Raw genomic sequence first — 27,584 nt, forward strand, 5'->3', positions numbered from 1 at the left:
AACTAAATCGGGCTCAATAAGGGAGACGGAGTCAGACTTTCGCTTAACCGACGTTTACTGATTGGACGGGGAGGGAGCGAGGGAGGGGCCATCCGTGCAGAGGCGGGTGGCCGGAGGGGGGGAGTCTGCTCTGGGGCGGGGGATACAGGGCCCCTGAGCCAGTGTCCCGGGCAGCCCCGTAGCCTAGCCCTCAGGAAAGAGGCCTCGCGCAGAAGTGTGCTGGTGAATGGTTAACAACAGGCTCTTGGGGGACTAGTTAGTGGTGTCTTTTCCGGGGTGTAAATACTCCCACCCTGGCCGATTTCAAGCTACCAGGTCACAGCACTCAAGGAGGAGCTGGGAAGAGGTGCACAACTGCTTGACGCGGCTATGAGCTGGTTCAGGGCAGCACCCCACTCCCCAGGACGTGAGCCCGTCCCGCCACAGAACTCTAAGGCAGCTGTCGCCCAAGGCCCCAAGCATTCAGCCTGAGCCTGGCCCCCCAGCCTCACTGGCCACCTGCAGCATCTTCCACCGTGGCTCCAGCTGCCCTCTCAGCTGCATCAGGGCCTGCACTTCCTCTGGGGAGGCCATGGAGAAGGGACCCAGGCTAGGGGCTGCCTCTCCATGCAACACCCTGGCCAGGACCACCGCGAGCTGGGGTGTGGATTCCTGAGTCAGCAGCAGAGGTGGAAGCAGTGAGTTGCTGGTTTCTCCTCACCTCCCACCCCACAGCAGGTCCACCCCGCCCAACTCACCTCATCCACAAGGACCAAGACTCGGCCCCCTGCTGGGCCCCGAAGCAGCGCAGCCAGGAGTGCAGCTTGGGGGTCCCGCAGGCCATGGGCGGGCCCCAGCGCCACCAGCACCAGGTCAGGCTGGAAGCTGTAGGCCAGGGGCAGCACCAGGGCCAGGACACAGCTCAGAAACCCTCCAGTCGTCTATGGGAGGGACAGCAGCATAGCCCAACCCCTCATCCAGGGAACACCCCTCCAGCTGGCTCAGGCCACCCCACTTCCCAATCTCAGGTGGGCAGACACACCCACAGTCCCCCCAGGAAGGGCAGGTGAAGGCCAGGGGTCTGGCCCTCATGCCGACGCCAGTGAGCAGCAGCTGCCCTGCCCTGTGACACCACCACTCACCCCTGGCAGTGGCACAGAGACGTGGAACATGGACAGGGCAGCTGCCTCCTTGCCCCCAATATTCAGCCATAGAGTCCTCCTTCCAGGGGAGAGCAAGCATATGGATACATGAGCTTGTGTGTGAGATGCCGCCCACTGTCCAGAGCCCGGACAGAAGAAGGACAGCTCAGGGGGCAGGGATGCTAAGACCGCTGACCCTCTGTGCTGGAGACCCTCCTGGCATTGCTCCCAGGGGCCCTTCTGCCAAACTCCAGCTGCGGAACGCCCCACCCACCTGTCACCCCTGGGGATCCAGGGTGATGTGCCCACCCACCTACTTGCAGAACCGGACATACACATGACCTGAGAGTCATACCCATCATCCGTGAGATCTGGGGGCCGATCCAGCTGTCCCACAGCCAGACAAAGCAGCCTGGAGGAAGAGTTGGCTCCTGGATAAGCTGCACTCACCCCGCCTGGAGCCCATTCCCAGAGCCATTGCCACGTGGCCAGCCAGGGCAGGGGGTGCCCATGGGCCCTGCCTCGTAGCCTCAGACCAGCCATGTGAGGCTTACCTCTGGGCTCCGTGGGACAGGCCACACCGAATGGCCACATCCAGGGTGGCAGCTGCAGCAGAGGCTGGGGTGACTGCAATGCCACTGCTCACCTGTGGAGTGGATAACAGGTGTAGAGGGTAACTCCCAAACCACATAAACAGACCCATCTGTCCCTTCTTTTGGCCCGTGTCTACATGGCTGTCACCTGTGCACTCTGAGGTCAAATTGCTCCATTTCTGAAAATAAGATGCATAAAACTATAAATCATCCCCTTCACTTGTCTGCCAAAGAGCATTTCGTTGAGGGAACTGAGGGGGGGTGTTCCTGAACCCTGTCCCTGGGGGCTGTTTTGGAAAGGGTCCTGGGCACAAGGCACTGCTCATGTCCACATGGTTCTGTACCACCCAGACCTCCCCTGGACAGGCCACCTGTCGCAGGCAGGTCCTGAGCCCTGCCCCTGACTCCATGGCCACCCCCCAGCCCCTCCCCGGTGCCCCTACCTGCCCATCCAGGATCCTGTCCAAGAGGTACAGGACCTTCCCGAGTGCAGTGAGGGCCCTGTCCTGGGCCAGGGCCTCATGTGGCCTGTGGTGGACAAACCAGAAGGACACGAGGACACAAAATGACACACAGACCACAGATGAGTCACACAGGCACATGTGCAGACATGGTCCCGGCCTTCTCCCCAGGCCCACCCTGCCCACCTGGCCCAGGCCTGCGTCTCTTCCTGTGGGGCTGACCCCTCCTCACAGAGGACATCAGAGGGCAGGGCCAGGGCAGCATCTGGCGCAGTCAAGGCAACAGCTGTGCGTACAGGGGGCGTGGGATTGAGGCGCAGCTGGTCCAGGAGGGAGTTCAGGGCAGCCACGTCCTGGGTCGCTGCTGCCTTGAATTCGGGCCCCCCAGGCAGCAGCAGAGGCGAGGGCCTCCCCTCTGGGGAGCGGGGGCTGGGACTCAGTACAGGGGCCACACCTAGGGGGTGATTCAGTGTCACAGCCACTGCATGAGAGCCTGAGGCACCATCCCGACCCAGGCCACGCTGACCTTGCTGCTGGAGGCTCATCCAGTGAGGGGCCTGGGCTACCCGGACACTCTGGATGGACTCCAGGGCGCTGCGAGGAGAAGCAGGATCAGTGAGGCCTGGCCTCCCACCCCTGGCCCTTCCCACCCTCCTCCGTCCTGCCCCTTGCACCTGGCATGCGGCACCATGGGCCCCGACAGGGGCGGGGCAGGGTCTCCCAGCAGCGCTTGCACCATCATGCACACGGACTGCGAGAGTGACTCCAGGTGGTAGCCACCCTGGGATGAGGAGGGGGCAGAGACACGAAGGGCAGGGGTGTCTGGGTCCCAGGCAGGACGCCCTGCCCCACGAGGCAGGACCCCTCCAACCACCTCTCAGCCTCCGGCCCATGCACCCTCCCAGCTCGCCACAATCACCTCCAGCACAGCACAGACCCGGCCACCAGCCAGCATCTGCAGCAGCTGCGTGAGGTGGGCAAAGCACTCTGGCGTGGCCTGCATCTGCCCCTGCAACCAGAGCCAGGTATGATGAGGATCTGGCCCCAGGACTCCAGAAGCCCTCCCCAGCCAGGCCAGGCCCTCACCTCGGGATCCCCGATGGCTGAGTCAAATCCCGCGGAGACTAGGACCAGCTCAGGGTTGAACTGCAGGCAGGGCCCGGTGGGGAGAGGCAGAAAAGAAGCTGGAGCTGAGGCGGAGGGGAGGCCCCTCCAGAGAGATCCTCCTCACCCCAGGGGCTCTGTTCCACTCCGGGCACCGCATCGCCCCCACCCCCTGCCACTGAGACCGCCTCCACCCCCCACACGGTCACCTCAAAGGCCACGGGCAGCAGCACATGCAGGAAGGCGGCCACGTAGTCAGCATTTCCCATCCCGACCTGTGGCCAAGGGGCATCAGTGCTGGCCCTGCCAGGGAGGACGGCAGGGTCCTCACCCCTGGGACCCGGGCTCTGGGGGTGATCCTGGCACGACGCCCTGGGCTTGCACTCGGGGGAGGGGGGAATGTGGGCTGGGGGAGGGGCTCTGGGTGGGGGGCCCGGGGTGAGGGGCAAGCACCTGGTTCCAGGGCAGGTTGACAGTGAAGCCAAGGCCCGGGCCCTGCCCAACAGCGTCTGCATCTGACTCTCGGAGATAGGGCCAGAAGCGCCCGTGCTCATAGCGGTGCCAGGAGAAATAAAGGACACTGCGACAGTCAGCCGGGGCCAGAGGGCAGGCCCCTCAGCCCCAGGGCTCCTTGCAGAAGCCTAACCCCACCCCACCGAGCACACAGCCACGTCTGCTCCCTCAGACTTTCCCAGGCTGGGCTGTGCTCGTCCTGAAAAGTAGGGTCGCAGGGGAGGGTCTTGTCCCCACCCCCAGCTTACCTGGGGTCATCCTCAAAGATATACTGGATGCCCTGGCCATGATGCACATCCCAGTCAACGATGAGGATCCTGGGGACAGACAGCTCTGGGGTCACTGAGGGCAGGGCCTCCCACCTCCAGGCCAGGAGCCAGGCCCAGGATGGGAAGGAGCTGGGTAGGGTCCCTCAAAGGCCCCCTCTGCAGCCTTCCGCTCTGGCCTGGGCCTCACCCTGCAGCCAGACTGGCACAAACCTGTGCAGCCCGTGCTGCCGCTGGGCATGTTTGGCTGCTATGGCCACGTTGTTGAACACGCAGAATCCATTGGCGGCAGCCCTCTGGCTATGGTGCCCAGGAGGCCTGGGGGTGGGAGTGGGGTGTGGGGCGTGTCAGGGTCATCCTGTGTCCTCACAGGGCCACCCACAGGTCGGGGCGGCCAGGGGAGGGGGCAGCTCTCACCTCACCAGGGCGAGCCCGTTGCGCACAGCTCCCGCCAGCACTGCATCCACCAGCTGCAGCGCCGCCCCCGCGGCCAGCCGGGCACAGTGGAAGGTACTCTGCTAGGGCAGGGGTGCAGGTAAGCCCCCTGCCCACTACCCCTCACAGGCTCTACCAAGTCCTGTGCCAGGCTGCAGGGCACCAAGCACTGAGCAGAACTGGCCAGGCCAGTCCCGGGCGCCCGCAGCAGCAGCCAGCAGGGCACTGGCACACGGGAACATTGCCCGTGAACAGGCACAAGTACCCGGATGTGTGACTGTGTGGGTGGGTGTGTCCCCAGGGCACGCACCGGGTGGAAGTAGACGGCATCGTACTGTCCAGACAGGGTCTGGAGCTCCCCGGTGCCCAAGGCCTGGGTCCCCTGCAACAGGGCCACATACTCCGGGCTGCAAAGGGGCAGGCAGGCAAGGCAGGGTCACCTGGAGGAGCAGGTGGAGGAGAAACAGGGCCTGGACCCCCAGTGGGACCGCCCCCCTCATTGCTCCCTCACCCACCCATCCAACGGTGAAACTGAGGCTTTGGGGGGAGGCTTGTTTGCCAGGCACCAGCAGGCTGGGGCAGGCCCAGGTCCTGGACCGCGGCTTCAGGGGCAGGAGGCCCGCCCCAAGTCTGACCTGTGCACCAGGCCCAGTTCCGCCTCCGAGGCCTCCCGGGCTGCCAGCCGCAGACACCTTTGCTCCAGGCCACGCTGCTGCAGGCGCTCCAGGGCTGTGGTCAGGCGCTCCGGGCACTCGATCTCGCACTCGGGGCTGAATGGACAGAGAGCTCAGAGTCCAGAGCAGAGCCTCTCCTCATCCCCCGTCTCTGCCTCTGCCAGGTCCCACTTACTCGTCCCAGAGCAGCCGGGCAGCTGTCATGTCCTCGTGGTACACAAGTGCGGTCCCCATGGCCTGACCGTGGTCGCTCTGGGCCACTCAGGGTGGGCAGGACCCAAACACTACCACTCACAGGCAGGTGAGTGCACTGCCCGCCCCCCTTGGCAGCCCCAGGGAGCAGCCCAACGCCTGGAGCACAGCCGGGGGCGCGGGCGCGGAGCCCGGACAGGAAGGAGGCCCCAGGCCCGGCTGGCGCCAGAGCTGGGCAGGGGTCGATAGGGTGGCTGGCGGGGCTTGGCTTCCGGCTTCCTCCAACTCGGACCTGGCATGGACCCGCCTCCGGCTGCCCCAAACCCCGCCCCGATGCAGCGGGGCGGGCCGAAGACTGGGCCCCTCGGGGCTCTGCCCACGCCGCCCTTCCCTCCAGCTGCGGCTCCACCTCCTACTCTCGCCGGAGCCGGGAGAGGGTCGCCGGCCTCGGCGCCCCTGCGTAAGTCGGAGGGGACGGGTGCGAGGACGGAGGGCCAGTGTGCCCAGGCTCCTGCGGACCGTCACGGCGGCCCCACCTGCGTGCTATGAGCCGAGCCACGCGGGTCCGTGCCCCTCCGCCCCAAGCCTCCCCCAGGCCCACCCTGACCCCGCAGGCCACGGGTCAGACGCGTCAGTAGCCCATTGCGCCCAGCGCTGACCGAGGCCCCCCAGCAAGGGCTCAGGGAGGAGCTACGCGGGAAGGAGCGCGAGGCCGAGGGTCCTCAGGGGCAAGGCCACAAGGAGGAGAGAGCCTCGACAGGGGACGGTGGTCGTGGCTTAGCCCGGCCGCAGCGCAGCGCTGCCCCCAAGGCTCAAGAAGGGAGTGACAGTATCCGATTTAAGCTCCAGGAAGACCCCTGACCGAAGAGCGGAAGAGTCGGAGGGTCAGGGTTGTGGCAGAGAAGCTGGACAGGAGCGGCGCAGCGTCGGGGGAGGCAGGGCGGAGGCCAACAGAGGGAGTGTCTGGGCGAGGGATGAGTGAGTGAACGAATGAGGCCAGTAAAGGAAGAGGCGCGGGCCCAGCCAAGAACAAGATGGCCAAAGAGGGGAGGAAACAGGGAGTCCCCGGCCTCAAACGGAGAGGTTCTGGGGACTGAAGACCCCGCGGGTCTTTGGGGACGGGGACATGGGCAGGATCTGGTCTTGGAGGCGGGGCCCGGGCGGACCTTTTTGAGGCAGGGCTTGGATGTGGGGGCGGTTCCTGGGGGGGCGTCTGGGAAGGCGGGCATCTTGGAGGCGGGGCCGCCGCGGGTGGGGTCCCGGGTCTTGTAGGCGGAGCCCTGGAGGCGGGTCTCTTGGAGGCGGGACGTGAGCAGGGGCCCTGAAATCTAGGAGGTGGGGCCCTGGGGCGGGCGTGCCCCAGTCCCGTTCTCTGGTCGCCCCGGCCGTTCGGGGGCGATCCCCAAGGTGGGATGGATGCAGAGGGAGGCCCTGACAGGGCCTCGCTGCCCGCGGCAAGCAGCCCCGCGTGGATCGCCACCGTCCTGGCCAAGCTACCTGCTGGCGCGGGTAGCCGGCGGCCTGCGGGGCTCTGGGAAGACGTGCCCGCCCCTGAGCCAATCACGGCGGCTGGAAAACGGCGTGCTGATTGGCCGTCCTGGGCACGTGGCCGCGAAGGCGGGGCCTGCGCCAGACCGCCCCGCCTGGATCGCTGAGAGCGGAGGGCCTGGGCGGGGCTCCGTCAGAGGCGCGGGAGGGCCCCTGGGCAGAGGAGGCGTGTATCCACTCTGGCAACTCGTCTGACCGTATTCGGCTGGACCAACTGGGCGCGTCCATCTGAGCCCCATGCCGGGAGAAGGGTGACGGCCTGGCCCCGCTTTGGGCGCGCCTGCCGGGGGCCAGGTGAGAGAAGCAAGGGCGGGCGCAGGAGCCCTAGAGTGGCCCCTGACCCAGCTGCCAGTCCTCGGAGATGTCGAATGGCCGGCAGAGGGCTCCGCGGGCTCGCCAATGGCGGTGGGGCATGGCCGGGGGAGGCGCAGGAAAGAGAGCACAGAAACCACCCTTCTAAGGCACAGGCGTCTCAGAGACACCTGAGGTGCCTGGAGGTGTCTAGCGTGACCCCACCTCCCCAAGAACCTGGCCTTGGAGAGCGCAGGGAGCCCAAACACCTGGGACTGAGACCCAAGTTGGACCCTAACCCCCTCACCCCCATCAGGCCCTGCCCTGGGTCTGGGTCCAGGGTCTTAGCTTAGAGGAAGGCCACACCACAAGAGAGGCAGGGCCAAGCCCTAATGTGGGGGGCTCCAGACTTGGGGCTCACTGGCACAGGACGGGGGGTTGGGGGTAGGTGGGCACCAGCTTTGTGACCTGGGAGGGAGGAGGTGCCCAGGCCCAGTGGCTCAAGACGGGGCCGAGGCTCCCAGGCCAGCCCCCTTACTCCATACAGAAGCCTAAAGGTGGAGATCCAGCCCAGGAATCAGGAAGTGAAGCAGAGTGGGAGCTACAAAAGGGTTTATTTCCTCCAGCCGTGTGGCCAATGTACATTTAAGGGGGGTGGCGCAGAAGCGTCCACACCAACGCCCCCAGGAGACGTGTCCCTGAGTCAGTGCTCTGCACCCTCCCGTCCTTCCTTTTCAGCACAGTCCAGAGCAGGCAGGGTCAGAGACTAGGCTTTGACCCCAAACCCCATCCCACCCCACAGGTTCTCAGGCTTCTGCTGCACCCTGGGGGAGGGGACCACTGCTCAGGGGGTCAGAGCCCAGCCCCAGGTCAGGGGGGCGTCCTGTCCAGAAAGTCCAGATGCTCCTCCAAGGTTAGGCTGAGGTGGGGTCTGAGAGCAGGGGAACAGGCTTCCAGAAGAGGTTCCATGGAACGAGGGAACTCCTGGGATGCAAGCCCCAGCCAAGGTCCCAGTGGCAAACAGGATCTCCCTTCCAGGCCCCGAGCCCAGGGGTATTCACAGGGCCGTCTCCTTGGAGACCTTGGCCCCCAGCTGTCGGGGAGGCTTGAAGCTGAGCACCTCTCTATATGTGACACCTGGGGCAGGGTGAGAGGGACAGAGTCATGGGAGAAGGGGCCCATCACCTGTTAAGACAGCTCCACAGTGCGCACCAAGGAGGGACGCCAGTGACCAAGACGAAGCACTGGGCCTAGCTCATTGGTGCTCGCGGGGACCAGCGATAAGTCCCATGAGATTCCACTTGGGGCGGGGGCGGAGAGAGGAGGCCCAGAGCACAGGCTGTTAGTCACTGAACTAGGGGGCCCACCCGCCCCCCAAAATAACAGGGTCAGAGATCACCGCTGGGGTTCAGGCACCAGGTGGGCTCCTTTGTCCCACATGTGCAAGTCCACCTGTGTCCATCCACAGGGACTGTCCACCCTCACAGGGCTCCTGTAACCCACACCCACGGCCCCTAGGGTGGCCTTGGCTCCACAGCGTGCCTCAGTGAACAGAGGACATCTGAGGAATGTAAACCCACGTGTTCACTTGAGTGGAGTTGCTCAGGGTCCCACCAGGGCACACCCCAGCTTCTGGATCCAGAACATCTATAAAGGTTTAAACGAGTGTGGGGACTTCCCTGGTGGCGCAGTGGTTGAGAATCCGCCTGCCAACGCAGGGGACATGGGTTTGACTGCTGGTCCGGGAAGATCCCACGTGCTGCGGAGCAACTAAGCCCATGCGCCACAACTATTGAGCCTGCGCTCTAGAGCCCGTGAGCCACAACTACTGAGCCCACGTGCCACAACTACTGAAGCCCGCGCGCCCAGAGCCCAAGCTCTGCAATGAGAAGCCCTCGCACTGCAACGAAGGGTAGCCCCCGCTCGCCGCAACTAGAGAAAGCCCACGCGCAGCAACTAAGACCCAACAACGAAGACCCAATGCAGCCAGAAATACATAAATAAATAAATAAATTTATAAACGAGTGTGGAATTCCCACCAACCACCTGCAGCATCCAGCTTCCTCACCAGCGCTCATGTCCCCTGCACCATGCCCAGAGCAAGCCGTCCCAAAGGAAGGGGGGTGCTGCTCCGCCTCCCCTCTGAGCAGCCTGCAAAAGGACAGTTCCGCGCCACCTACCCCAGGGTGCCCACGCTCACCTGGCCACGGGAACGCCCGTTTGGGGGACCACTGGTACTCCACAAGCCCAGTTCAGGAAGGACTGTGCCTTTAGAGCAGGTGGTCTGTGTGGTTTGCACAGCACACGGCACAGTTGTATTCCTACCCCGTGGGGTGCCTCCCAGGCCCTCATCTAACCCTGGTGCGGGGGCCCATCCACACAGGGAAGGTTTGTGTGGAGAGGTCCTTGCTGTAAAGCTGGCTTTTCCCGGGGAAACAGGAGGTGATGAGTTTGCATTCCTGACCAGGGGCTCAACCACAAACAGACCACGTGTCCACCATGGTCTGTAGTAAAAGCAAAAGCTCTCACTACAGTTTGTGGCGGAGACCGCAGAGAGGATCCTGTGGCCCATGGTTTTCGGTTTTCTTGTTATCTTTCTAGCAACAGAGAACTTACAAGCACAAAACACAGCACGGATAAGGGCAGAGCCCCTGCTGGGGCTCCCCGATGACCCTGAAGAATGTGGTTTGAAAAGCACAACCCGTCCAGCCCCACCCCTATCCCCCACATCCAGGACCGCGGCCCCAGGTCTGAGGCACAGCCAGGACGGGGTCTAGGACAGTGGCGACCAGTGCCACAGCTCCGTCGGCGCTAACTGCTGCCCTCAGACGTCCCTGCTCCCCCAGGCGGGTCCCGCAGCCACCGAGAGAAGACGCCTGCCATGCCGGAGTGGAGCTAGACAAGGCCCGTTCCAGCATGGGACGTCAGGGCCCAAGCAGAGGGAGGCCCAGGGACTGGGCAGGCGTCCGAGCCCAGCCTCAGGCCGAGCAGGTGCTGGGAGCCCTCAGAGGTGAAGAGAGGGGCCCTTGGTCACCAGGCCAATGCAAAGCCTGGAGATGCAGAGCACAGGTAAAGGGAGGTCTGAAGTGCTCAGTGGGGCTAGAGGGGACGGGCGAGGGGTAGTGAGGAAGGGGGAGGTGCTATGGGCTGCCTGGAGTGGACCTGATCCTGCTGGCAGGACGAGAGGGGAGTGCAGCTGTCTAGGTAGGAGGGGTCCTGAAAGGGGCACACAGGCCAGAAGATTCAAGAGGTATGAGCAGAGGCCTGGGGGAGTGGGTGCTGAGGGCCTCCGGGGTAGCCCGGCCTCTGGCCTAGACATGCGGAGGCACGCTGGCAGGCCTGGGGGCTGGGAGAGGCCAAGTGCTCAGGTGGCCTTGGCCCGGAAGCCCAGCTGCCCCGACCTCCACTGTGTTCCTCACCTAACCTGCATCCCAGGGTGGGGGTACCCAGGACTCTGAGCCCTGGCCACCTGCACGGGGCTGGTGGGGTCCAGCCACAGGCCCTGCCCAGAGCCCCCCACTCACGCTTCCACTCGTCCAGCATGCGGTCCACGTCATCAAAGGATTCATCGTACTTTTGGGCCTTGGGCTCGTCCTCGGTGTCATGCAGCGACTCGAAGTAGGGGTGGGTCAGCGCCTTGGCCGCCGTCACCCGCCGCTCCGCATCCAGCACCAGCATTTTCTCCAGGAGGTTCACGGCTGGGGGAAGGGCGGATCAGGCCAGGCCGAGGGGAGGGTCCCAGGCCCCAGTACCCATGTCACTGACCCCATGCCCACCGCAGTCCCACCCTACCCAGAGGGCTCGCGTTGGTCAGGATGGAGGCAAAATCCTTTTTCTGTAGCTCAGGGAGACCCTTCATGTAGTTCTGAGCCTGTGTGGGAAGAAAGGGTGAGGCGCCGGCCCCCAGGCCCAGACCCAGGCCTCCAGCTCACGCCCGGCTCCCGACTGACCTCGGCACTCTGCAGCCTCTGCACGAACTCAGGGGGAGGCGTCCCCGTCACCTTCATGATCTCCTTCAGCTGGTCTAGGTCTTGGCTGAGGTCAGGAGCACAGTGCAGGGCCAGAGAGCAGAGCTCACCTACCCACCCAGCCTGGGCAGTGTGCCTGGCCTGCTCCCCGCAGGTGTAGGGCAAGCCTCCCCCGCACCCGGCTCCAGGTGTAGGATACGGTCGCTGCCTTTGAAGAGCGTCTTCCCTGTGATCATCTCAGCCATGATGCAGCCCACTGACCAGATGTCCACTGAGACAGAAGCCCCTCCATCAGGGCCCTGTGGGCTGGGGAGGGGGGCACACACAGACGCGGGAGTGGGGGCAGTGGAGGGGGGCATGGGCCCAGGAGCCATCGAGCCTACCACGCCCTGCCCAGCCCCGGCCCAGCTCAGCAGCCTCCCCGCAGAGCAGCTCGGGCAGGGGCGGGCTAGGAAGCTGGTGCCGCGGGGCCGCATCTCCGGGCAGCTCCTCACCCGTCTGTGTGTAGTGCATCCAATTCAAGATGACCTCAGGCGCCCGGTACCACCGGGTCACCACGTATCCAGTCATCTCGCTATCTGCCTGCCGGGCCAGGCCAAAGTCCAGGATCTACAGCCAGAATCAGAAGGTGGGGCAAAGCAGTCCCTGGGGAGTGGGTGGGCCAGCCGTGGTCCAGAAGACCCCAAGGGGACTGGGCACACCGGGGCCTCGTGCCAACCCTCTGGGGCCCGAGGTCGCAGCCAGGTACCCCTAAGCCTCCCTGTGGGTTCCTCCCCACAGCCAGTGCACCCAGCCCAACCGACCATGCCTGCCCCTGACCCTTAGAACAGGCACCCCAGGGGGCTCTCCTGCCCCTGCTCCTCCACTCCCTGCGAACCGCCGGGCCCTAGCCAGCGATTTTGGGAAGGCCTGCTCAGCCCTGCCCTGACTCAGGTACGGGGAGCTGGGGACACCACCCGCCCTTCCCCTCAAGCAGGTATGGGAGTGTGCCCCGTGCCACCTCACCCAGTGCCTCCCCAGGGCCCATCTGCCCATCAGCTGCTCGGCCACTGCCTGGATGGCTGTGGTCTGTCCCTCCGCCTGGGCCTGGGCCAGTCCACCTCCAGGCCTGAGGGCCAAGGGGCCAGCGGGCCGATGGGCAGGTGTTGGGGGGGCCCCGAGCCCCCAACCCCACACACACCTTCAGCTCACAGTCCTCGTTCACGGCCAGGTTGCCAGGCTTCAGGTCCTGGGAACAGAAGGAAGGTGGCCGTGCAGCCCCGCCCGCCAGGGCGCAAGCGCCCGGGCCCGGGCAGCTACTGAATGTGCGAGCATCGGGCTAGGCCGGGCCACCCCGCAGCCCTTCCAGGAAGGGTGGAGGTGCACAGCCCCCAGGCTGTGTGCAGGCAGGGTGCCCCCTCGCGGGTGAGACAGGAAGCTCCAAAGGTGGAGGCCCTCGCGCGCCCACAGCCGGGGAAGCGCCCACCGTGGCCACAGGACTCACCCTGTGGGTGATGCCAGCAGCGTGGATGTACTGTGGGGACACAGAGGGGTCAGCAGCGGCCAGTGCGCAGGAACGTCAGAGCCCCGGCCCTGCCTAGGGGGACCCCACCCACTCTGGCGGCGCCCCCCCGTCCCCACCTTCAGCCCCTTGAGCATCTGGTAGACGAGGAACTGGATCCGGTCCTCACTCAGCTTCTCGTGCTTCATGAGCTTCCCCAGGTCGGTGCCCATGAACGGCATCACCAGGTAACTGCGGGGTCAGGGAGGGGCCAGACAGCCGGGGTCACGCCCGTGGGCCTGGGCTCAGGCCCTGGAAGACCCTGTCACCCCGCAGCACCCGGTCCCCACCTCCCACAGCACTGCACTGGGCTCTACCCTCCGACCACCCACCGGGCCCTGCGATGCCAGGCAGGTCGGACTGTGCTTTGGGGACTCCTGAAGGGTGGCCTAGGGGCTGGGAGACAAAGGCTCATAGGCAGGGGAGGGGGCGAGAGAAAGGAGGGAAGTGCCTGCGGGCAGGGGTGTGACAGCAGGACATCTGGGTCAGAGGGGCAGGCTGGGCAGGTGGACGGAGACACAGGGAGGGATGCTTAGCACCCCGCCAGGACACCCTGCCAGCATGAGTCCTTGACCTCTGCCAGGTCAGGCAACGAGGAGCCTGTCCTGCCCCGCCCTTCCCGGGCCAGGCCCCTGGCTCTCGGCCAACAGCAGTGTGAGGCCAGGGGTGGCCACCCGGGCAGGCGCAGGGCAGCACTGGGTCCCCCCTGCCCGCCAGCAAAGGTCAGCAGCTCCAGTTACAGGCCACACCCTTAGCGCCAAGCTTCCAGAGCACGGGACCCACTAACAAACGCTCAGGTACAAGGCTCACACCTCCAGCACTGGAGGAGGAGGCCCAGATCCACCCAGTGGTACCAGCACCGTGGGTCCCCGGGGCATGCGGCAGGGGGTGGACGGTGGTGTGGTGAGCAGGTGGGCAGTGTGCACCTGACCCCCATCCAGGCTGCAAGGCAAGGCCTGCCTCAAGCGGCCCACCTGCCAACCCCACACCTGAAGCAGACACCCAAGAGCCACCCGACACCACCTGCTCTGCCCGGCCAGCCCCAGGCCGGCACTCACAAGTCTGTGAAATCATCCAGGGTCTCATTGGGTGTGAACACATCCAGCAGCCCAATTACCTGGGGAGGAGGCCAGAGCACCAGGTGGGCTGGGGACACAGATACAGCGGAGGGCACACCCTGCTCTGGGCAGGAAAGGCCCCTGCAGCTGTCCTGGTCTCCCCCCGCTGCCCACAGGGCCCAGCTCTGCCCACTGGCAGCTCAACCCTGCCCTGGCACACATGCCCATAAACAAGGGCTATTTTTGGATGGTGACAGCCGGGATACTTTGGGGGAGGGGCAGCCCCAAGTCTGGGTCAGCTCCCAGCCATCCAAGGAGCTCCAGCCCCTTGGCCCTTCCTCCCACTCTTCCTATCCCCACTGAAGACCCAGGAACAGTGTGGGGACAGCCAGTATCTAGCAGGCCCTTCCAGGGGCCATGCCTCTGCCAGAGAAGTCCAGGCAGGCAGCACTATGACCAAACCGACAGCCAGACCCGGCCCCGCAGCCCTCTGGTCGGGGGTGATGGACAGCAGACAGGTAATGTGACAACTGGCACCTGGGGCTTCTGGTGACAGGGCCTCCAGGGACCCCAGGAGGCCTGCACATCAGAGTGGCTGGAGGGACAGGTGGATGTGCTGGCAGGGGGACACCTGGCAGAGGTCATGCGAATGGTGGCCGGGCAGGAGGCAGAACACTCGGAGCGCTTGAGGAATACGGGGAGAGAGGCCAGGTGGCCGAGGACCAGGCCAGGGAGCAGCCAAAAAGAAGCCGAAGAAAACCCAAGCACGCCCTCGACACCAGGTGAAGGCTTGCTTTAATCCTAGGAGCCACGGCGGAAGAGTTTAAATCGGTGTGATGCTGAATGTGTCCCCTGGCTGCTATACGGAGACAAACCGGAGTGAGGTGAGAGTGGACACTAGGTGGAGGGACAGCTAGATGACCAACGCAGCCACCAGGGCCAGAGACGTGGGCGGGCGGGAGGAGGGAACAGTGGGACGTCCAGAGAGGGGCCTGGAGGCAGGTGAGGCCCGGGCATCGGGAGGAGGATTTAGCAAGAATCCCGGAAGTTAAACGGGGTCCACCAGGTTGGTGGAGGCTTCTGGGCCTCCGCAGCGCAGAGGGCGGCCTGGACTGGGGGGAGGGGGAGGAGGCCTGAAGCGGGCACAGAAGGGGCAGGACTGGGACCTCAGCCTCTCAGAGCCTACTTCCTCCAGAAAAAGGGGTTTGTGAAAGGCAGCGCTGGAGGGAGGCGGCGGCACCCGGACGCTGAGGGGCTGCTGAGGCTCAGGAGGCGGAGTGGGGTCAGGAGAGGGGCTGGAGGAGGGGGGTCGGGTGGGGCGGCAGGGGGATGCCCGCGAGAGAAGCTAAGTGCCGCTTCCAGGAAAACCGCTCCTCCCACTTGAGGTCCCCTCTCACCTCGGGGCTCCTGGCTGGAGGCAGGGTTTGGAGTGAGACCTGGAGGATCCCCTCGGCCTGGGCAAGTGGCCGTCCCCTGACCAGACCCTGGGCCGAGGAGCCAGATGCGGCTCCGGGAAGACGCCAAAGAGCTAAGTCCTTCCCGGGACTGGCCCAGGCGGAGCGGACTAGACCCCGGGGAAGCAGCTCTCTTAGCACGAGGCGGGGCTCGGCCCTCACCACTGTGACCCCCACCCCCGGGGACACTGCCTGACCCCTCGCCTCCGCCCGCCCCGCCACCCAGGGGAGCAAGCCCAGGGGCTGGGTAGAAGGGACCGGGTCTTCGGGGCAGGATTTGGGGGGAGGAGGGAGATGAGCAGAGGTGAGGTGATGGACGCCGGGCCCGGAGCTGGGGGCTGCGCGACTCACGTTCTCATGGCGCATGTGCTTGAGCAGGCGCAGCTCGCGGTAGGCGCGCTTGGCGAACAGCTCGGACTGGAAGGGCCGGTACAGCTTCTTTATGGCCACCTTGGCGCCCGTGCGGCTGTCCACCGCCGAGCTGCGGGGCGCACCGCTTAGCGGGAGGCCCGGGCCACCCCGCCCCCGGCCACCCCGCCCGGCCTGTGCTCACCACACGGCGCCATAGGCGCCCGAGCCCACGGGCTGCAGGTCCTGGTACACGGCGCGCACCTCCCAGGCCGTCTTGGTCACCTCTTGGCGGTAAAAGCCCTTGCGGGCTAGCTGCGGAGAGCTCATGGCTGGCCGGGCACCGCCCCCGCCGCGGACCCCGCGGGCGCTTCGCCTCGAGGGCCGGGGACCCGGGATCCGTGAGACGACCTGGCGCGCACCCCGGGCCACCGCGCGGGCAGAGCCGGCTCCGCGCCGCCGCCGTGGCACCCTGCTGCCGGCTTTCGCGTCCGGGCTCTCCGGAGCCGCCGACCCCGGCCCGAGCCCAGCCCCCGCCCGGGTAGCGCGCGGCCCCTCCCCTGCGGGCGGACCAACCGGCCCCCGGGCCGCGCGCACGTGACGCCCCTTCCGCCCTTCGGCCCCTCCGGAAACTTGAGGCGGCGGCCGCCGCCGGGGAGGCCGAAGGCTGGGGGAGGGGAGCGCCGCCCCGCAGCTCTGTCCCAGCCTAGACCCAGACGCGGCGCCCGAGACCCCGGCCCGCCTCCGCACTCCGCACTCGGGATGAACTACGCGGACCCGAGTGGAGGCTGTGTCAGCGGGGCGCCGTGGGGCTCGCGCCTCCTCCTCACGACCGCGCCCCCAGGGCGCTGGCCCGTCCTGGCAGCCTGAGCTTGTCCACTGCTACCCCCAACCGCAAACCACTGTCCACCAGCCCCGCCCACTTCCAACTCCCCGCCCCCAGGACGCCCTCACCCTGGGGCTGACCCATCCACCCCCCAGTACGGGGTTCCCCGGCCCCTATCTTGCCTCCATCCCCCTCTCCCAGTGAAGAAGTTGATTCTGTCTCCCAAACTCAGGCTGCCTCCCAAGCCGGAAGCAGAGAGGGTGGGCTTTGTAGGTCCCCCTGGGCCCCTGTGCTCTGAAGGCTGCTCCTCGCTGCCCCCGTCTGGGTGGAGACTGCTCCAGAGATTTGCTCGTCCCTCTGCCTGTCCCACCCCTGCCCAGCGGAGGCCCTCAGGTTTGCTCTTCAAAGCCCAGCCCGAGCCTCTCCACTCTCTCCAGGGAGGTGTGCCTGACCCCAGGGGTGAAGGGGGGCCCTACTGGGGCTCTCTCGGTGGGTGCCCCCTTACCCTTAGGTGGGGGCATCATCATTTCATGGGTCTGGCCCCATCCTGGACCAGATGCCACTGGACGACAGAGCCCCCAGCCCCGTGGCCCAGACCTGAGAGTGGGGTAATAAGATCCCCAGGGCCCCCTGCCCCGCCCTCTGTGCCCTGTGCCATGAATCAGCAGCTCAGCAGCTCCGGCAGGGCCAGAGCAGCTTTACAGCTGGGCTGCGCGGTGATCTGATCGGGGTGCTGAGGAGTTGCAGGCTTGTCAGTGGGGGCAGCCTGCTGTCACTGGAGCCACAACCGCCCATCCCCGTGCCCTTCATGCCCTGGGCTGCCTGTGGCACTCCACCTGTCTCCTCCAGGAAGCCCCCTGCTGGCCTCCTTACTCCCTGTGATGGGGTCCAGGGGTCCAGAAGGGTCCTGCATCAGGCCAGACTCCCAGATGGGGCATGTCCCAGTTCTGCTCCCATCCCCGCCCCCCCCCACAGGACTTGGCCCAGCCTGGTCTCCAGGGGTTCTCCGAGACCTGAGGACCAGCACCCACACTGACCAGGCCTCTGCAGGCCCAGCTCCCAGATGATCCCCACCCCCACCCCCAGGGCCTAGGGCAAAGGCATAGAAGGTCCCTATCCTGGGGCTACCCTGCCTTCCCAGCCTGAGCTGCAGTGAGCAGCAGGGGCTGGTAGCTCAGTGTGTGTCCCGAAGGCTGAAGCAGCCCTCTTTCCCCTTAACAAGGAAGGAAAGGAAAGCTGTCTCCCTGACCCTGGGGAAGGGCAGGCCTTTGCTCCCAGAGACCTCAACAGCCCCCACCCGTGTCCTCCCTGACCACTGAGTGAAGGGGCAGGTCTGGATCTGGGCCAGATCCTGCCCAATGAACCTCTGAGGGCAGCGGGTTGATTGCTGGTGGACATCACGCCCTGTCCAACTCAGATCCCACTGGCCCTCAGGGAGCAGGGAGGGTGAAGATGGCTGCTCTGACCAGGGACCAGGGGGATATGGCCACCCTCTCCAGGCAGTGGGGGCAGCGAGGGAGCAGGACCTAGAGCCGGAGACACAAGCCGAGGGAGAGGGGAACTTTATTGCGAAACCCTGGGGCAGGCACTTGGCATTCAGACCTCCCTGGTCCTGCAAGGTGAGAGGTCACCACCTGACAGACGCCCCTTGACGGAGGACCCACACCTCCCACACGCCTGGAGCAGGGCCCTGTCCCAGAGGTCGCTAGGTCAGCTCCACTCTGGAAGGCGGGAAGAGGACAAGGGCTGACCCACAGACTTGAGCACCCCAGCGCCGGGCTGCAGGGCCAGAGGGTGGGCAGAGGTAGAGTGGGCAGAGATTTCTTCATCAGCTCTGGCCAAGGTCCAGGATCCGGGTCCACATCGGCGTCTGTGTCCTCAAGGCTGGAGGCCCCCATGCCTGCCAGCCCCCCAGCTGGCACGGTGCCCTCATGCCTCAGAACCCTGCTGCAGCCCTCACACCCAAGGACCAGGGGGCTTTTGCTCACATGGCTGCCCACGGCCACCTGAGCCCGTTGCATGCTGCCCAGCAGGATCTCAGCAATGCCCCCTCCCCGCCCACACCAGGAACTGAGGGGAGGGGAGGCAAGAGTAGAGCCACCCCAACTTGGGCCTCCTGCTGGTCATGGCCACTGGCCCTCAGGTGCCCTCAGGTTCACATGCGCCTGCATCTGCTTTGACATGTGAATTCCAGGAGCATATATGTGCCACACAGCATAGGTGAACACATGGCTCCAGGCAGCTGTCCCCACTCTGCCACCCCCATGGAAGATCCTTTGAGTCTCAGCACTTTCCAGGGTAGCCCCCCACTTCCAGGCTGAGCAGCTCTGACCATCGAGACCCCTTCCTTTGTCTCCAGGAGGCTCCGGCCCCAAGGCACCACCCCCCACAGACAGCCCTCTGCGAGCCAGGAGATCTGGAAACAGACACACTCCCCAGGGGGGAGCTCTTATGGCACCCAGGTCCCCCATAGCGAGGTCCCAATAGAGACCCAGGTTGCTGGGAGGGGGTAGGAGGACCAAGGAAGTCCGGGATGCTCTATCCAGACTCCTACACCCATGGCTCACACACGTGCAGGCTTCCCACAAGGAGCGGCGTGTAGACAAGGGTCCCAGGCCAGGGGTGGGCGCTGCTGGCCGCAGTGGTGTTGGGAGGTGCCCCTCGTGGAAGTCTGGCAGGCCGAGGAGGGAGGGCAGGCGGGCTCAGGCCCCTCCTCGGGTCCGAGTGCAGCTGGCGAGCCGCATTCCCCTCACTGCTTAACGTCCAGGCTGCCAGGCGGCTGCGGTGGCTCTGGGGGCTTGAAGCTGAGGACTTCCTGGTAGGTGAGCTCTGCGAGGGGAGGGTGAAGGGTGAGCTCAGGCCTTCAGCAGCCCAGGCCCACCACCCTCTGAGAGCAGCCTCGGCCCATGGGCCCCTTCCTGGGCCTGCCCCGTGCTGCCCCCAAGCCTCTGCTGGACACACCCAACCCCAGCTCTACCTGCCCCCCCTAGAGCGGGGCTGGGGGGCCGTGTTGTTGCCTCGCTCAGACCACTCTCAAGAGGAACTGGAGCACTTTCTGCAGAAAACAGGCAGCGCCCAGCCTCTGGGGGATGCAGCCCTCAGGCCCACCCTTCCACTCCTCCACCGTGCGCTCCTTGGCCTCAACGCTTTCGTCGTAGGGCTCGGCCTCGGGCTCATCCTCGGGGTCGTGGTACTGGCTGAAGTAGGCGTGGGCCAGGGCCTCGGCTGCACTGACCCTCTGGTCGCTGTCCAGTACCAGCATCCGGCCCAGGAGGTCCACAGCTGCCGAGGGGCGGGGTGCGGGGGTGGTCAGCTCCACAGCCAGGGCTAGACGTGGAGCCCAGCCCGGACCTAGGCCCCATCCTCACCCAGGGGGTTAGCTCCACGGAAGAGGCTCCTGAGGTCCTTCTGGGGCATGTGGGGCAGGGACTGGATGTAGGTCCGGGCCTAGGAGCACAGCGCAAGGGCCTGAGGGGGCTGTTCAACGCCCGCCTCCCGTGGCCCTAAGCCCGGCAGAGGCTTGCCAGGAGAAGCCCCCAGACTCAGTCACTCCAGCAGGCCTGGGCAAGGGCACGCGCGGACCGGAGACCTCCCCACTCTGGATGTGGCGGCTCCAGCACCTTGCCTGCCCCTACGTGCCTGCAGGTCACAGGCCTGGTGCCACTCCACTGTGCATGGCCGGGACACTGCAGGCGCCAAGGTTTTACCCTCACCGTCCCTCATGCCCGGAATGTCTCCGCAGTTCACCTGTTTCCCCCTGAAGGGGTCAGCGCCTGCCTTGGGGTCTATTCCACTGTGACCCATGCTCCCCCCGTGGTGCCCCATCTATTCCCACAGCGCCCCTTCCTCCAGAGTGCGGGCGGGGGAGTGGTTGGTCAGCAGAGGGGGCTGGTGACCGATGACTCACATGTTCTGAGGATATCTTTGCCAGAACCTCAGGGCTGGGTGTGCCCACCACCTCCATGATGCGCTTCAGCTGGTCGATGTCTGCCTGGCTCAGGAAATGCCCAACGGCCAAGCATGGACTCTCCCCGGGACCCCAAACCCCAGACGTTGGGTCACTGCCCAGAACCTGCTCTCCTGCCGCTGGGGACAGTGAGCCCAAGGTGGCACGGAGTGGGGCAGAGCCCACCCCCCTCGACCCCCACCGCGCAGCAGCAGACCCTGGCTCACCCCTAACCTGCGCCAAGGATACAGTCATTTCCTGGGAAGAGGGCCTTTCCCTGGAGCAGCTCGGCCATGATGCAGCCCACAGACCAGATGTCCACTGTGGGGGGAGGCGCCTCCATCAGGCTGCCCACCCCAAGTCCCTCCTCAGAGAGCCGGGGGTTGGCTGCACTGCGCCAGCCCAGTGGCCCTGCGCTCACGCTCAGGCCCAAAGCCAGCAGCCCCTCCTCTCCAGACACAACCCTGGGCCGGGGGAAGCGTCAGCCCAGGACCCACCGTGCTCTGCCTTTCTGAAGGTCTGTTTGTGAACGCAGGTCCCACACCTGGCCTGCCCCCCGGGGTCCTTGGCCTCTGGGCCCGGCCCCACCCCCTCCCCAGGCCCGCCGGCCCCACGGGGCGGCCCCACGCGGGCTGACGTCACCTGTCTGGTTGTAGTGCATCCAGTTCAGCATGATCTCAGGGGCCCGGTACCAGCGCGTGGCCACGTAGCCAGTCATCTCCTCGTCCGCCTGGCGCGCGAGCCCGAAGTCCAGGATCTAGAGGCACCCCCAGGCTTGTCAGCGCCTCCGGGGCCCCGCCTCCCCGCCGGCCGACCCGACAGCCCCTCCCCCAGCCGCTCACCCGCAGCTCGCAGTCCTCGTTCACGGCCAAGTTGCTGGGCTTCAGGTCCTGCAGGGCGGGCGCGGCGTGAGCGCAGGCAAAGCCGCCGCCGCAGGAGCCCCACGCGCCCCCCCCTCGCGCGCGGCACCTACCCGGTGGATGATCCCCGCCGAGTGGATGTACTGCGAGGGGGAGACGGCGGGGGCGTCAGGTTCTGCCCCCTGCGCCCCCGCCCGCCCCCCGCTTCCGCGCCCACCTTCAGCCCGCGCAGCAGCTGGTACACGAGGAACTGAACGTGCTCGTCGCTCAGCGCCTGGCACTTGACGATGTTGTTCAGGTCGGCGCCCATCAGCGTGGTCACCAGGTACCTGGGTAGCGGCACAGATCAGCACAGAGTCCCCACCCCGACCCCGCGCCCTCCCCGCCGCGGCCGCTCACACTTCGCTGAAGTCCTCGAGGGAGGTGGCCGGCGTGAACACGTCCAGCAGCCCGATGACCTGGGTGCAGAGGGCAGTCAGGGCTCGGCGGCCCGCGGGCGCCCCGACCCCCGGCCCGGCCGCCCCCGGCTCACGTTCTCGTGCTTCAGGTGCTTGAGCAGCCGCAGCTCGCGGTACGTCCTCCGCGCGTGGATCAGCGACTGGAAGGGGCGCGACAGCTTCTTCACCGCCACCCTCTGGCGCAGCCGCGTGTCATAGGCCGAGCTGCAAGGCGGCCTGTGAGGCCGAGCCTCCATCGCGCGGTCCCCACAGGCCAGAAGGCCTCCGGCACCAGGAGGCGGGTCTGAACACTCCCTCCAAGCCTCTCCCCTCCCTCCTGGGGTCCTGCACCTTCCTCCAGAGTCAGCTCACCCTCCACCCTGCCCTCTGACCCCCAGCCTTCCCAGCCCACCTGGCAGCCCAGGGCAGGACCTGGATTTCTCCTGTCTCCTGGCCCCAGTGACTCTTGCCCCCAGCTCAGGGTGGAAATAACAGCCCAGGGAAACAGCCAGCAGCAGACAGCAGGCAGTCCTCCAGCTCCCCCATAGGCCAGGGGGTCTGGGAGGCCCCCTGAGGGGGTTCCAGAGTCACCTCCAAAGCCCCCAAATATTCAAAATATGGAGGAAAACCTGACCAAAGGGGTTTATTCCATCATTGTTTTTCACAACGAGAAACTGGACAGTAGGAAATACCCAGCAGAGGGTGGTGCCTGGACCCACAGAACATCTCCCCTCGTGCAACCCCACTCCCCTGAGGTCCAGACCCGCAAGCCCCACACCCAGCTACTCTTCACAGGAGATGCCACACTCACGGGCATCATCCTCAAACACAAGTGGCCGGGTCGTCCAGTGGCCCCGCTGCCCCTCGGGAAGGGATGCCTTCGCCCAGTGTTCCCTCTGGCTGCTGCTCGCCCCTTCCCTCCCACTTGATCTCCCGTCTCCAGGATCCAGCCTCCCTCCAGAGTGAGTGGAGCCTCAGCCCACCTCCCACGCCCACGCGGCCCAGGGAGCAGCTCCTGCAGGACCTGGGGTGCTCGTGGGCCCAGGCGGTGGTGGAGGAAAGCCCCTCCCCCATCCAAGCCACTGCTGGGGTGGGAAGTAGGGGAGTGGCTCTTCACTTCACGGGGTGTGCGCGCGCGTGTGTGTGTGTGTGTGTGTGTGTGCGCGCGCGCGCGCGCGCTTATGCGCGTGCAGCAGATCCTTTTGTGTCTGCACAGTCAACAAAGGACTGTGGGAATTGGCACCGGGTCACCAGCTTCCTCAGACATCAGAGGAGGGAGGGAGCCCATCAGCGGCATGGGGGCCCTGCAGAGCTAAGTGGTGGAGAGAGACCTCCCCTGGGGAGCCTGACTATCCCTACGAGTTCCCAGAAGGCACTTCCAGCAAGGGCTCTGTCAGATCCCCCAGGGACCACTCACACATTGGCCCACACCCTCTTCCTGCCCTTGTGGTCTTAGAGATGAAGATAGAGGCCTGTGGCTGGAATGGCTGGAATGGCCTGAGGTTCCTGATGGCTGGCCAGTGGCAGAGTGAGATCTGAGGCCCAGGGGACCCCAAACCCCTGCTCCAGGCTCCAGTGCTGGGCCTTGGAAGAGGGTCTGAGAAGTCCCACTCCTAACCTTCTGCAGGATCCTGGAGCAACACCCTGCCCCCAGGGGCCCTGCCTCCCCACACCCATGACCCCGCAGTCACCTGGCACTTCACGGGTTCTGGATTCTGGGGGGGCACCTCTCAACATCCACACCCACAATCAGGCTCACTGTCAACACTGCAACTGCAACCTGGACTGTCCACAAGCCCCTTGCCACCCAAAGCCCCCTCCAGCCTCCACCCCACCAGGTCCAGAGGCCTCCCCCGTCCCCACCCTCCCTCCTGTCTGGGCTCCAGGGCCTAACTGCAGGCTGTGGTGTGAGCTCTCTTGGTTGGGGCAAAAATGGGGTGGGGGGTAGACGCCCCCTAGGGGGGATGGTAGGCGTCTCTGATCAGGCCTAAGCCCCATTCGGAGTCTGAGATCCCTTGGAAAATGGGGCAGTGGACTGGACCCACGGGGGAGCTTGAGGTCGTTCTCAGGTGAGGGGTTTTGCCCCCCACCCCCCAATCTGGGCTCTTCTTTTTCAAACAGAACTACCCACCCTGGGGCGGGGGTATCTGCCAGAGCCCAGGGCTGCCTGGCCCTTGACCGGGGGCACCCCAGATGCATGCTCAGACATCCAGGGGCCCAGGAGACCTGCCCGCCCTTTCGCCAGCTGTGACGCCGCAGGATTCGGGCCTGGAGGGGGACACTCCGGGTTCGAGGGGCGGGAGGACGACCCCTCTCCCGCCGGGGAGAGGCTCGGGTAGGAAAGTTTCCCTCACGCCCCCACCCCCCATTCATTCCTCGGATCCGCGTAAGGCCCGGGGGCGGAGGCAGGGCGAGCCCCTCCCCACGCCGGGAACCCCGCACGGGCGGGGAGGGGGCGCGCGCTCAGTCCCCCCGCCCTTGCCCCGCCCCGCCCCTACCAGACGGAGCCGTAGGCGCCCGAGCCCACCGGGCGCAGCCCTTGCAGCCGCTGCGGCACCTCCCACACCGTCTTGTTCAGCTCCTGCCGGTAGAAGCCGGCGCGCGGGCCCGACATGTCCGGAGCGGCCGCAGCTCGGCCCGCGCCCCGCCCCGCGCCCCCCGCCCCGCGGAGCCCGAGCCGGAGGCCGGAGGCGGAGCAGAGCGGGGCGGGGCCGGGGAGGGGGTTCCCGCAGAGGAACGCGCGGCTTCCTGCCCCTCCGAGGCGGCGGCCGAGCGGAAACCGGCCTTCCCGGGGCGGGGTGGGGGGAGGGGGATGCCGCGGAACGACTTACCGCCCACCTCCCGGGGTCCACGCACTTCCCCAATATCCGCCGCGTGGGTCCTCGGCGCGGCACTGCCCGGACCAAGGCCGCCACCACCTCTCAGGACTCCGCTCCCCGCACCCTCCCCTGCCGGCACAGATGCCGGCACCTCCCCGCTGTCCACCTCCCGTCCCCGCACCCCGCCATCCGCCTAGTCCGGGTCCTGCGTTTAACGCCCCTTCAACCTGCTCTGGTCCGTGCATCCCTTCTCTCCTCTCACCTGCTCCGGGCCCTGCACCTCTTCCCCCAGCGTGTTCCCACAGAAATGAAGATAGAATCCTCTAAATCAAAGAAGCCAGGGACAAACCATGGGAGGTATTTTTTATCAGAAGAGAATATACCCCCTAATAAAAGCTAGGCATTCGGTTGGATAGGGCCCGTCCGCCGTGGGCAGATGGAAGTGCCTTGGATCCTGGGTCAGCCTGGCTTCCCTCCCCCGTGGAGGCCATCCGGCCTTGGCGGTGTGCTTCGCTTCCCGGTAACCCTTCCACAGTCTGGTGTGGCATCCTGCACGGGCTGGCTCCAGGGCTGGGCCCAGCTGCCCCTTGGGAGAAGCGTGACTGCTGGGCCAGGCCCGGAGACCAGCCCTCAGGACCAGGGACAGCGGCGGCACCAGGGGCCTTTGGGGTGTTGGGCCCGTAAGAAGCTCTCCCCAAATGGGTCCTCTTTGGGGCCTGGTACCTTTCCTCCTTCTGAAACAGCTCCCTCAGCTGTCAACTCTTCGAGGAAGCCCACCCTGACTTTCCTAGGTACTGCGGGGCTCCCCTAGTTGGAAACCGCAGTTCCCGAGATCTGGTGAACTCTGCCCAGCACTGCACGTTTCCCCTCTCCACCTGGAAGGTGCAGTTCGCACAGGCGGCTGTACCTGTGAAGGGGAATGTTCCCTACTTCAGCATCTGCCTAGAGCTCTAGGCCAGAGCGATTACTTCTACTTCCCACTTAAAGTGACAGTGGTTCGGAGAGAACACTTGCCTGGGATATAAATAGCCTCCTGACCCTCCACCCTGCGGAAGCAGTGGGTAGAGGCTGGGCTGCCCCCGCCCAGGAGAGTGGGAAATCAGGCTGAGGTCCCAACCTTCCACTTTTTTGAAACAAACTAAAACCTGAGTTTTTATGTGAAATCTCCTGATATTTAAATATTGATAACCAAATTAAAATAAAACATGTCAACACAGTACCAGGCAAACGGACACTTCTGCCTGGCAAATCCGGACCCTGGGGGGAGCCCAAAAGTGAGAAAGGAAGCAGGGTCCCAGGCCCAGCTGCTCCGGCCTCAGTTCCCTCTCTGGGAGCCAGCGGAGGTCGGCGGGGATGGGGTGAGGACGCCGGTGTCCCCTCCCCCAGCCGCCCCACCCGGGGCCTCCTCGGGGCCTCACGCTGGGGGCACTTTCCCGGCCTGCCGGGCGAAGCAGCCGAGGTTTTGTGCGGAGTTAATGGAGCTTCAGCTAAAGCAGGGGAAGAGGAGGCGGGAGGGAGCAGCGGGCCGTGGGAACCGGCTGCGCGCCGCAGGGAGGGGCGGCCTTTGTCCTCTCTCCTCCGCGGGGGCAGGGGTGTCTGTCGACCCGGAATCCCAGCTGCGAGTGGTCAGCGCTGACCAGAGGGGAGCAGCCTCAGTGCCCTGCTCAGCGGTCACACACCGCGCTGAGACCCTCCCTCAGCGTTCAGCAAACCTGCCCTGGCACAGGGGCGCCCGCAGTGTGCCCGGCCGCCCGGGCAGATCAGTCTCAGCCAAGTTGCCCTCTGGAGGGGAAGGGGCTGTGATACTGCAGGGGAATGACCAGGGAGGATTCCCTGTGGTGGTGGGGTGGCAGGGAGAGCGCAGTCAGAGCCCCCAGGAGTGACCGCAGTGATGCTGGGCCAGCTTCCAGACACTCCAGCCCCTCAGGACTTAGCCTGACTTGAGGACCAGAATGGAGAGTGGTGGCCATGGGTGCAGGGCCGTGGCGGGCTGGGCAGGGAGCACCGACAGGATTTCAGATTTTTATTCGCACTGTGCTGTGTGTTTTCACAGCGTCGTCCCGGCCGGCAGGTCGAGGACTGAGCCTGGAGGGAGGGTGGTGCGGATGGAGGGCAGCCAGGAGTGGCAGGCCCTGCCAGTGGGTGTGAGGATGGGGCACGGATGGGGCGGCACGGAATAGCCTCCTATGAGCCCTGGGTCCCCGGCACCCCACCCCTGGCCTCCTTCCACTCTCTGCTGTGATTCACAGCTACCCCTAAGTACCGAGATGCCCCCACCCTCCGTGTGCACTGTCCCCTCTCCACAGGTCCAGGCCATCCCCTCTTCAGCCCCACACTGGTCTCCTGGCTGCACTTCTCCCTGAGGTCAGAACGAGCTTCCTAAAATGCTATCTGGCCCTGTCACAGGGGCCCCATGATTTAGGTGAGGTCTCATGCTCTTAACAAGCAAGTGGGGTGTGGTCCTGGGCTGTTTTCTGCAACTTGGAAGGAAAGGTCATCGAGGTCGCTGGTCACCTCCATCCCTGCATCTCCCCACTCCCACTGCATTGGGAGGAAAGTGGGAAGTGGAAAGTGACAGAAGGCTGGGTCACCCCTTGGTCTGCCAGCCTCCTGACCACTCGAGCTGGCCTGCCCACCCCTGTGCACCCAACATCCATGCCCAGTTTCTTCACTGGCCCCATGAAAGGATGGCCCCTGGATCCCTTCACACTGCTGTCCTCCGAGGGGGAAGGGAACCCCACCTGTTGGACCTGCAGCAAAAGGCGGGCTCACTGACTCTTCTCCATTTCATGCCTGGCTGAGGAGAAAGTGGCCCACAGGGGTCCAGTCTAGAAGCCAGGCCTCCAGGTTCCTGCTCCCCCTGCCCCCACTCCCCCCAGGGTGAACACTCCCAGACTATGCCGCCCCTGCTCTGGTTTAGCAGTACCTTGTTCAGATCCCCTGCCCATCTGGGTCTCTGGTCCTGACCATAGTACACTGTCGTTTCAGGGGTCCCTGGGGTGGGGGATGTCAGTTGTTTGCCTAGTACCCCTTCCATGTGGGAGATATCCACTCTTGTTCCATGTGGCTCAAAATTGGCTGTCCCTGTACAGAAGTGGCTTATGATCAAGGCCTAGCCCATTGAGACTTC

The 27,584-nt window shown here is 65.5% G+C and overlaps 3 protein-coding genes and 1 long non-coding RNA gene across 20 annotated transcripts; 1 reads left to right on the plus strand and 3 right to left on the minus strand.

Moving 5' to 3' along the window:
• Positions 1–37: 37 nt before the first annotated feature.
• HDAC10 (histone deacetylase 10) lies at positions 38–5,548 on the minus strand. 11 transcript variants are annotated; one of them, XM_082350302.1, is made up of 19 exons: positions 5,343–5,548; positions 5,129–5,263; positions 4,804–4,900; positions 4,476–4,573; positions 4,272–4,376; positions 4,041–4,109; positions 3,733–3,859; positions 3,489–3,554; positions 3,262–3,321; positions 3,095–3,184; positions 2,850–2,956; positions 2,702–2,769; positions 2,362–2,461; positions 2,158–2,242; positions 1,676–1,767; positions 1,435–1,533; positions 1,122–1,200; positions 738–920; positions 38–651 (listed from the first exon to the last, which is right to left on the minus strand). In XM_082350302.1, the coding sequence occupies exons 1-19, from the start codon at positions 5,399–5,401 to the stop codon at positions 463–465; spliced, it is 1,908 nt and encodes a 635-aa protein (XP_082206428.1). In that variant the 5' UTR covers positions 5,402–5,548; the 3' UTR covers positions 38–462. The 11 variants fall into 11 exon arrangements, 9 of the variants coding, with proteins under 9 accessions (XP_082206428.1, XP_082206423.1, XP_082206424.1 ...); XM_082350297.1 differs by having other exon boundaries at positions 2,362–2,590; XM_082350298.1 differs by having other exon boundaries at positions 1,477–1,533; positions 2,362–2,629.
• A 283-nt stretch (positions 5,549–5,831) lies between these two features.
• On the plus strand, positions 5,832–9,222 carry LOC309609175. The gene is made up of 2 exons (XR_014233302.1): positions 5,832–7,201; positions 8,667–9,222. It is a non-coding gene; the product is annotated as an uncharacterized lncRNA (long non-coding RNA).
• Positions 7,794–17,038, minus strand: MAPK12 (mitogen-activated protein kinase 12). Of its 4 annotated transcripts, none has more exons than XM_082350313.1 (12): positions 15,772–17,021; positions 15,570–15,699; positions 13,765–13,823; positions 12,787–12,898; positions 12,650–12,679; positions 12,347–12,394; positions 11,661–11,775; positions 11,366–11,437; positions 11,149–11,222; positions 10,991–11,069; positions 10,723–10,896; positions 7,794–8,335 (listed from the first exon to the last, which is right to left on the minus strand). In XM_082350313.1, exons 1-12 carry the CDS (start codon positions 15,894–15,896, stop codon positions 8,256–8,258), a joined length of 1,098 nt encoding a protein of 365 aa, XP_082206439.1. In that variant the 5' UTR covers positions 15,897–17,021; the 3' UTR covers positions 7,794–8,255. The 4 variants fall into 4 exon arrangements, with proteins under 4 accessions (XP_082206439.1, XP_082206438.1, XP_082206441.1 ...); XM_082350312.1 differs by having other exon boundaries at positions 11,149–11,228; positions 15,772–17,016; XM_082350314.1 differs by lacking the exon at positions 7,794–8,335 and adding an exon at positions 9,196–10,248 and having other exon boundaries at positions 11,149–11,228; positions 15,772–17,038.
• Positions 17,039–17,937: 899 nt separating this feature from the next.
• MAPK11 (mitogen-activated protein kinase 11) lies at positions 17,938–24,409 on the minus strand. 4 transcript variants are annotated; one of them, XM_082350307.1, is made up of 12 exons: positions 24,134–24,401; positions 21,731–21,860; positions 21,598–21,656; positions 21,416–21,527; positions 21,312–21,341; positions 21,181–21,228; positions 20,981–21,095; positions 20,588–20,659; positions 20,300–20,379; positions 19,761–19,839; positions 19,501–19,674; positions 19,002–19,221 (listed from the first exon to the last, which is right to left on the minus strand). In XM_082350307.1, the coding sequence occupies exons 1-12, from the start codon at positions 24,247–24,249 to the stop codon at positions 19,142–19,144; spliced, it is 1,095 nt and encodes a 364-aa protein (XP_082206433.1). In that variant the 5' UTR covers positions 24,250–24,401; the 3' UTR covers positions 19,002–19,141. The 4 variants fall into 4 exon arrangements, with proteins under 4 accessions (XP_082206430.1, XP_082206431.1, XP_082206433.1 ...); XM_082350304.1 differs by lacking the exon at positions 19,761–19,839 and having other exon boundaries at positions 17,938–19,221; positions 21,731–21,872; positions 24,134–24,403; XM_082350305.1 differs by lacking the exon at positions 19,761–19,839 and having other exon boundaries at positions 17,938–19,221; positions 24,134–24,400.
• Between the last annotated feature and the right edge of the window lie 3,175 nt (positions 24,410–27,584).

Source organism: Balaenoptera borealis (assembly GCF_965194805.1).
Source record: "Balaenoptera borealis genome assembly, chromosome: 13".
NCBI lineage: Eukaryota > Metazoa > Chordata > Mammalia > Artiodactyla > Balaenopteridae > Balaenoptera > Balaenoptera borealis.